Source organism: Nomascus leucogenys, chromosome 4 (assembly GCF_006542625.1).
Source record: "Nomascus leucogenys isolate Asia chromosome 4, Asia_NLE_v1, whole genome shotgun sequence".
NCBI classification, from domain to species: Eukaryota; Metazoa; Chordata; class Mammalia; order Primates; family Hylobatidae; genus Nomascus; species Nomascus leucogenys.
In genome coordinates this window covers 91,905,600-91,914,422 of record NC_044384.1, presented here as the reverse complement: position 1 = coordinate 91,914,422, position 8,823 = coordinate 91,905,600, and the positions used below count along the sequence as shown (strand labels likewise).

General features: G+C 60.7%; 1 protein-coding gene across 1 annotated transcript; it reads right to left on the bottom strand.

The window, feature by feature from the left end:
- Positions 1 to 5,641: 5,641 nt before the first annotated feature.
- Positions 5,642 to 8,108, bottom strand: ASCL2 (achaete-scute family bHLH transcription factor 2). The gene is made up of 2 exons (XM_003282085.4): positions 6,894 to 8,108; positions 5,642 to 6,288 (listed from the first exon to the last, which is right to left on the bottom strand). Exon 1 carries the CDS (start codon positions 7,491 to 7,493, stop codon positions 6,912 to 6,914), a length of 582 nt encoding a protein of 193 aa, XP_003282133.1. The 5' UTR covers positions 7,494 to 8,108; the 3' UTR covers positions 5,642 to 6,288; positions 6,894 to 6,911.
- Positions 8,109 to 8,823: the final 715 nt, after the last annotated feature.

The following is an 8,823-nucleotide window of genomic DNA, read 5'->3' as shown; positions in this document are numbered from 1 at the left end:
CCTCCCTGCCTCTGGGCTGGGAATCCATCTCCGTGGGAGTCCCTGGGAATGGCCTGTTTCAATAGGTAAGTGGGAGCAAGGTCTCATCCTCAGCGGGGGACATCGCTGGGGGCAAGGCCAGTGGGTGGGTGGGAAGGTTTCTGTGGCACTGGGGCCTCCTGTTGATTGATTCACCCAATTAATCACAGCCAGCAGCTGGGGAAGGGGTAGGAAGGGGGTGAAGGGAACAAGAGCCCACAGCCGGGAGGCCCTGGGAGGTTGGCAGAGGCCTGCACCTGCCTGCAGCCAGCCCCCCAGCCCGGCCCTCTTCCCCCCTTTCGTAGGGGTGCTAAGGGCTCAGTCCTCAACCCCTCCCCAGCTCTCAGGGAGCCCCTCCCACGCTCCCCAGGCCTCTGCCCCACTTGTACCTCCCCAGGCCCCAGGGCATAGGACGCTTTCCCCACCCTTTGGAAGGCTGGGGGTGTCAGGTGGCCTGGGCTGACTGCTGGCTTCTGTCTCACTGGCTTGCAGACAAGACCCTCCATTTTGGTGGAAAAACAGCAAGAACAGTGCCCTCCTCCAGGCAGACCCAAGGGAGGCATTGGTGTGAGGGGCTTCAAGCTCTGTACTGTGGGTTTAAGCCTTGCACCTCTGGATACCTGTGGGCCTCAGGCAGATCACTGAGCCTCCCTCCATCTGGAAGTTGGGGTGAGACCCCTCAAAGGGGGCTGGGAGGAGGAGGGGCCCCTCCTGATGGGCAGCCCCCACCCTCCACCTACTGCCCTGCCCTCCCAGCTTTCAGGGTCCTCCCCAGCTTCTGTGGGCTCCCAGGTGGACCTGGGCCACCCCTGAGACCCCCGAAGAGCTCAAGGTCAGCTCACGGCCCACAGGCTCAGGACACCATTGGGCAGGCCTCTGGGCCCACCTAGCCCCACTCCCCATTTTTATGGGAACAAGGACTGAAGGTGTGGCCCCAAAGGAACCACCCCTCCCCCAGTGCCCTCGCTGCTGGGAAAAGGGTCAGCAGAGTTTGGGTCTCCCCCACAAGCCCTCTGGGCTGTGCATGCTACAGCTGAGGACATGGCGTTGAGGGGCAGGCCCCCTCCAACCCCGTCCACTTTGCCCTGTCTAGCTCTGTCCAAGGCTGTCTCCGGCTGGCTAATCACCTCTGGGCACAGCTGTGCTGCTGAGGTCTCTGGGATGACTGAAGGTCTCTGAAGGCCACTTTGGGAGGAGCGAAGGTGCATGGACACCAGGGACCCTGCTCACAGCGAGTGTCCCTGCCCCATCCCTTTCCACATTGAGTGGGACAAGCTTGCTTCCATGTGGGGGATAGCCATCTGACTATTCCGCTTGTCTTAGGCGGGGGCAGAGATTAGGTGATGCGGAGGGGACTACTCTACACGGCCCCCCTTCCCCAGCTCTGAGGGGTAGCACCAGAGTGGGTTTCACCAGCATAGGACACGCAGGCCCCACCATGAACAGGGCCCCAACCTTGGTTTAATGCTCTGCTACTGCCATCTTAAAGTTCTTTTTTTATTTTTTATTTTGCCTTATTTTTTATTAGAGATGGGCTCTCCCAGTGTTGCCCAGGCTGGTCTTGAACTCCTGGGCTCAAGCAATCCTCCGGCCTCAGCCTCCCAGAGCACTGGGATGACAGGTGTGAGCCACCTCGCCTGGCCTTTGGAATTCTGACTACTTTTATCTTCTAACTTGTTTTGGAGGTGCAGGTCAATGGCATACAGCAGCACTCACATAAGCAAAGGAGAGCGTGCACAGGGCGCCAAATGTATGTCCACCCTCACTCGTCCCCCTACTTGAGTAACGCATCCACGATGCCCACAGACACCAGGCCACACAGAAAAGGTGCCAGGGACCCACAGCAGCGCAAAGCAGTGTGTCACACCTACACATGAGCAAGCCGGGCACTGATGGCCACCGAGCAGCCACGTTTTCCATTCAAATCCAAACTTGCTAAGGACACAGAAGGAAGCCAGTGGTGTTCTAACGAACGTGCAGGACCCAGGAACCTGTCATGTCCTTTCTTACTTGTGCGACTTCTCTGTGTTAGCTGAGCTCTCTTGCTGATAGATCTACCCACAGTGCCTTTTGTCTTTGAACTTGTCCCTTCCCTCCTTCCTCGCCCATCAGTGAGCAGGAGGTGGAGGGTGCTGGTGGAACTAGCCCGTGTCAAGGAGTGAAATCAACACGGCTGATTTCACTTTTGTGCAGTTTCTGCTGTTCTAGTAGCAATGAAATACAAATGCCTGTGCCAGGACAAAACACGCACCGTGTCATTCCAGTGATTCCGCATAGAAGTTCAATGCTCTTATGCTTGCATTTTAAACTGGCATCACATAATATAAAGATGGATGACTAAATTCATGCTAGCCATTTAAATTCCTAATCTTTCTTACTCAGAATGGCATTAAATAGTGAGTATAAAATAAGAAGTAAGTATAAAATAGTAAGTCAAGAGGTTGACTATAGAAGAAAGAAAAAAGCTTTATATTTTAGCACCTTTAACATCACATCATGATCACCTTCTCCCTGGAATCAGTTTCTGACTTCCAGGTGGGGACTAGGGCTGGACCATGAGCCCTTGGCAGAGCCTTGCTGCCCCCACAGCAGAGCCCAGGACAGGCTGGCACCTGGGCCAGGTGAGGCTCTGTCCAGGCTCACTGATCTCAAATGCTGAACTGCTAAGGATGTCATGTCCCCAAAGGAGTCACCAGGCTCAGCCTCACTTCCTGGAAGGTGTGAACATTGCAAGGATGTGGAAGTGAAAGAGTCCAGGGTTTAAATCTCAATTCTCATCATTTTCAAGCTGTGTCCAAGGGAGAGAAGACAATCATGGATTCTTAGTTTCTGTTTCTGGTTGAGCCAGCAAGTTCCCTTCCTCATCCCTCTTTTCTGTTTATCACTAGAGACAGAAACTAAAACCATGACTTTAGGCTGCTGAGAGCCTAAAACAAAACGACAGCAAAACAAGGTGGGTTGGACAAGCTTGCCTATGACTTCAGGCACTTCATCTTTACTGGGCACTGGGTGAATGACAGTGTGGGGAGCGGTCTTCATAACGCGGCAATCAGCAGCTCAGTGTGCCCAGGAGACTCGCCTGTTGTCCTGGTTATCAACCACAGCCCTTTCCACTCTCAAAAATGTCCCCCCTGGGACAGCAAGTTACATGGTTGCTACAAGTCCTGTCTCCTGGTGAGATGCAGTCCAGCAGCACTACATCCTCTGAGCAGCAGGTGCCAAGTGGGATGAACTGGATAAGGACTGCATTCGGGGAAACGCCTGCGTGAAAGGAAATACACAGGAAGGAGCTGGCAATGGGTGGGAAGCCACTAGACCACGACGCGACCTGCCCCAGTGAAGGCAAGGGGATAACCTGGGCCTAGATTGCTGTGAGGTCTATGGAAGGTTCCACAAGCTTGCTGGGTAGTTCTCGAGGCAAACTCAGAAAGGGAGTCCCTTGTCTCCCCGGAACGGATCTGTCTTGGTATCTCTGTCACACTCATTAGGTGGGCCTGGTGTCAACCCCATTTGCAGGCCACCCCAAACTTGATCAAAGGTCCGCTTCTGGCACCCCATACCATGTCCTACAGGAAATACAGGGACACGCTCCCAATAACAACACCCAGCATGGTGCCATCAACACCACCATGCACACGGTGGCTCAACGGAACAAACATCTCCGCTTCTTCAATGAAGACACTGGGGGAAAATTGCTTACAAGATGCTTAAGAGACCTATTAAGCAAACTTGTTGTGTGGACCTGCGGCGGATCCTGATTCTATAAAGCCAACTGCACAAAACCACGAGACCCCTGAGGACTGCACCATTGGCTGGGTCCCTGATGATATAAAAGAACGGTGGTTCATTTGAAGGGGTGATGTTTTTGGGGTTTCCTTTAGAGGCACACATGAAACATTATGGGTAAAAGGATTCAAAGTCTGGGATTTGCTTCAAAGCAACGCAGGGATGGGGTGGGGGATGGATGGGGCAGGAAGGGCCTTGAAACTGGTACCGGAGGCTTCCCAGGACTCCCCTGGGGCCCAGTGCATCCTCCACCAGCCAGACTGTACAATGGTTGGATCCTGTGTCCACCACTAGGACCCAGGCTCCACGAGCACGGGCTTGTGTGGCACACGGATGCATCCTAAGTCCTGGCACAGAGACTGCTCAACAAAGGCCTCGGTGCTTTTGCGTATGTTTGAAATTTTCCATAATAAAATGGAAAATGGGAAAATGGGAAAACAAAAATGGCAGCACTACTTACCCTTTGCAGAGTTTTGTCCACTTCACGCCAGTGGGTGGCAGTCCTTCCCTCCGCCCTGGCCTTCCATCGTTTCCCCCCTATCCTCTTCACCCACCCAACAGCCCCCTGTGGTCCTGGCAGCTGTGGGCCTTTCCTTGAGGTCAAGGTGTGGAGCCCTGGGGAGAGTTCAGGTCCTGTGGCTCAGGGAGGCCACTGACCCGGGTGTGGATTCTGGGAGAAGGCTGTGGGATGGCCCTCCCTGGGTGACCATGGCAATGTGCCCCCTCCTGTCCCTTGGCCAAGGCCAGTTCCCTGAGCCCTGCAGCCCCAAGCCACAGCTGGTCCACTGACCCCAGCTGACCCCTTTGATCCCCGCTACAGACTCAGCTTTGACCTTGGCTGCTGAGGAGCCCCCACCTGGTCTGAGGCTGCAGCTTGCGAGAGAGGAGCCCTGAGCTCCTGTGGTAACAGAGAACCTGGCCAGCCTGACGTTTGAGACCCATGCACCCTGGCAGTCTGTGTGTCCTGTTGCCGTGGTTATTCAGGAGCCACCCACTCTGGGACAACACCAGCTGCTCCCACCTCGCAGGGCTCCCACAGCTCTATCCCAACCACTCCTTTCTGAAAGAAGGGGTGCCTCTGCGCCCTAAAGAAACCAGGGGAGCCCCACAACCCCTCCCACACCACGGCACTAAAAGGGAGCTTTGGGTACAGGGAGACATCAAAGCCTCCTAGGCCCTGAGTGAAAGGTATAGCCGTGTAATATCCCGGTGCCAACTCTCCGGCGGGGGGGGCGGGGAGCCTGGCGCAAAGCTTCCAAGCCTTCCTTGTTCCTTTCAAGAGCCGCTCTCAGGATCAGGTGAGCAGAGGCCTGCAGGGCCTCCCCAGTGTGGGCAAAACCCAAAGCTAGTGAGAGGGCAGCCTCCGGGCACCTCTCACTAACTCCTCCCAGAGGCCACTGAGGTGGGTCTGCTCGAACCTATTTGCAAGTTAAGCCACTTGCCCTGGGCTGCCCAGCTGCCACGTTAGTGGAGATCTGAGCGTGGTGGCCTGCGCAGGAGCCCGTGCCCTCAGCCCCACAGCCAGTGCTCTCTGGTCAGACCACCTCAGCCTAGCCCCACACCCAGCACTTACCCCAGCCCTCGGGATGGGTCAGCAGCCTCCAGCCTGCAGCTTCCAAGCCAGCAAGTAGCCCTGCCTGGACAACCCACCAGCCCACCACCTCCTGGAGGACGCCCCCAGGCTCACAAGGTGTCCGGATGGCTCCGCTACCAACGGCCTGGCTGGACTCCAGATCTCACCCAGACCCACCCTACGGAGGAGGCAGCAGGGTTCGGGGAGTAGTGATCACAGAAGTCTGGCCGTCACCTGGGAAGTGTAGGTGATAGGAGCCACTGGTAAACAGAACTGATTTATTTATAAAGTTTACGCTCCCTTAAAGAGGTGTGCCCCACACAGGCTTCTCCCTAGCAGAGCAGCAGTGCCCACAAACCAACCCCAGGGTGGGCTGTCATGGGGGCCTCACGCCAGGGACCCCGCCCCTCAGGGGCTGCTCGTGTCCAGATCTGGGCCAGCATGGAAAACTCCAGATAGTGGGGGCAGGGGTCCAGGTCATCTTTATTATGCCCCAGGTCATCTTTATTATGCCCCAGGTCAAGGGTTCTTTGTACAAAAATAGGTCTCCGTTTGCCAGCAGTGTCCCTCCAGCAGCTCAAGTTAATGTGTAGAAAATGGATTCTCTGTGCCCTTAGAAAATCCTCTCCCCTCCTGAAAAATCTCCAAGTGTTGGTGGCCCCCGCCCCACTGCAGTCGAGAAGCTGTGGGGAGGGACGGCGTCGGAGGAAGCCGCCAGCCCTCATGGGGCCGGCTCCAAGCCCGTTTCCACCGGGGCATTGGTCAGGCTGGGCCGGACGGACGAGGCGGCGTCAGCGGTGCGGGGGGGGGGGGGTGCCCGGCTCGCTGGGGGGCGGAGCGCGGGCCGGTCCACCTGGCGGGCTCCCCGGCGATGAGCGCGCCGGCCGCTCGCTCGGCTTCCGGGGCTGAGGCTGCGGAGGGAAGGTGGGGAACCGAACGCGCATCAACGCGGGCGCGGGCCTGGGGCAGACCCCGCCCGGGCCGGCCCTGCCCCCACCTCCCCCAAGCGAAGTCGGCAGTTTCGTTTGCTCGGTTGGTTTTGGAGTCTTGAGTCCGTGGGTGCCGCGACTCGGTCTGAGAGAGGGCGGGGGCGGGGCGGGCACTCGGAGCCGCGGTGAGTCAGGGCTCCGCGCCCGCCGACTCATTTCTGCCGCCCCGGCCCGGGAGCGCGATTTGCAATGCAAAGTCACCCCGCCTCCAGCACCCCAATCTGCCCCAGGATCCGCCAGCACTCGAGACCTCAACGGCCCGACGGCCGCTCCCCTCCCCTCGTCTACCCCTCCCTCTTCGGCGGCTGAGCCGCGAGGGGAAGTTTTGCAATCGCGGACAAACAAACGCCGGTCTTGCACAGGCTTGAAAAAGTTTGGGGGAAATGAAGAGTGAGCGAAATCGAAGCCATCGCTCGGGCCTGGCATTCGGCTTCGCGGGCTCCTGGGGGCGCGACCCGCCGGGCCTGCCCACCCGTCCTTCCACCCCGGCCCCTGGCCCTCCCTCCTCCCTGCCTCCCGGCTGTTACCTCATAGGTCGAGGGCGCTCAGTAGCCCCCTAACCAGCTGGAGAAGTCGAGTAGCTCGCGCTCCGCGGGACTCAGCGCGCCTTCGCAGCCGCTATCGTCCGACGAGTAGGCGGAACGCGGGGAGCCGGGCTCCGAGCTGCCCCCGCGGCCCGGAGACGAAGAAGCGCGGGAGGGCGAGGCGGCGACCGGGGTGGTCCCAGGCGGCCCGCGGGGCGCAGACGGCCGCACGGCCTGCGGCCTCAGCCCTCCCGCCAGCGCGTTGCGCACGGCGTCGTGCTCGGCCAGCAGGCGCTGCAGCGCGCGGATGTACTCCACGGCCGAGCGCAGCGTCTCCACCTTGCTCAGCTTCTTGCTGGCGCCGCCCTGCGGCACGTGCTGCCGCAGCGCCTGGAAGCCCAAGTTCACCAGCTTCACGCGATTGCGCTCGCGCTCATTGCGCCGCGCTACGGCCGCTGCGCTGCCTCCGGTCTCTGCGGTGGCCGGTCGCCGCCGCCGGCTGCAGCGCAACAGTTCGGGGGACGGGGGTCTCCGCCGGGCAGCGCAGCCGACAGGGACGCGGGGCGCAGGGGGCGCGGACCTGGGCAGTGCGCCGCCGTCCATCGCGCCTGCATCCACCCGCCCGCTACGGGTCCCGGCGCGCCGCAGGAAGGTGCAGGCAGAGGAACCGGAGGCGATGGGGAAAACGGTGGCGCGCCAAGGGGGCTTCTGGCGCCGCCGGGCAACTCCCCAGGGCACGCGTCCTAGGTCCTCTGGAGCCCGGGGACAGGAGGCCTAGTGGTGGCAGGCCGTACGCGCCGGGGAGCGTGGGACGCTCGTGTCCCGCGCGTGCGGCCGGACTCTCCCCGGTCTCCGCAGGCGCGGCGCAGGCGGCTCGTTTTTAAATGTATAGATAACCCTCCTCCGCGCCGCCGCCGTCGCCTTTCTCACGCCCTCCTTCCTTCGCCTCGCCCTCCCGCCACGCTTCGCCCTCCCCCTCGCGCGATCACATTCTGTAAAGCCCAAAGCGTGCGCATGTCCCCCTAGCCCATCCCCAGGGCGCAGTCCACAGATCCCCAGAGCGCCCAACTGGCGAAATCTGCGGATTCCGGGTGCGCCCCCTGCTCCCGGCAGGTGCTCAGTGCGCCCCCAAAACAAGGTACGCAGGTCCTGGGTTGAGCCTTCCCGTACCCCCACCCTAACCCCGCGCTCAGCCCCGTAAGTCCCAAGAGCCGCCAGACCTTCGCACGCGCAGCGCCCGCTGTGGAAGGGAAGGCGTGGCCCTGGCGACAACACGGCTGTCCGGGAGGCGCGCAAGATTCCCGGGGGCAGCACGCGCCGCGCAGCCCACACCCACGCCCCGCCCTCCTGGGGCTGCGGAGGCGGGGGCCAGGGTCTCAGCCAATCGTGGGCCACCTGTTTGACCAATTGTGCAGGGCGCGGCCCCACGCCCGGCCCCATTGAGGAAGCGCGTACGCGTGGCGCGTGGCTCACGGGGAGCATCGCTAACAAAGCTAGGTGCCTGCTGGGCCCCGCCCTGCTCTTCGCCCCCGCTACTGGGCTGGGCGCGCTGTCCCCTAGCGCAGCTACGTCCCGAGCGCGCCCCCACCTGTGCGTTAATCTACTGGGAATGGGGGTGGACTGCGCCTTACCTGGGGCGGGGCGGGGCTTAAGGAGTGGTCGAGACGGAGGCGGGGTGGGAGGTTCAGGTTCCCGGGGCGCCCTCCCCAGCCCGCCCCGCTTTCCCCGTCTCTCCACGCGCACCCTGCCTGTGGTTTCCATGCGCCCCGAGCCTGAGGGCTCTGGGCGGCACCTTAACCCGGAGGGCCTGGAGGTTTGCACCCGACCGCCTTGTGCCAGGACGGCGGTCAGGTCCACGCCCTCCCCAAGCGTGGCTCCCTCCATTTGCAGTATCCCCCACTTCCACCCCGTCCTGCCCTCCTGTTCTCCGTCG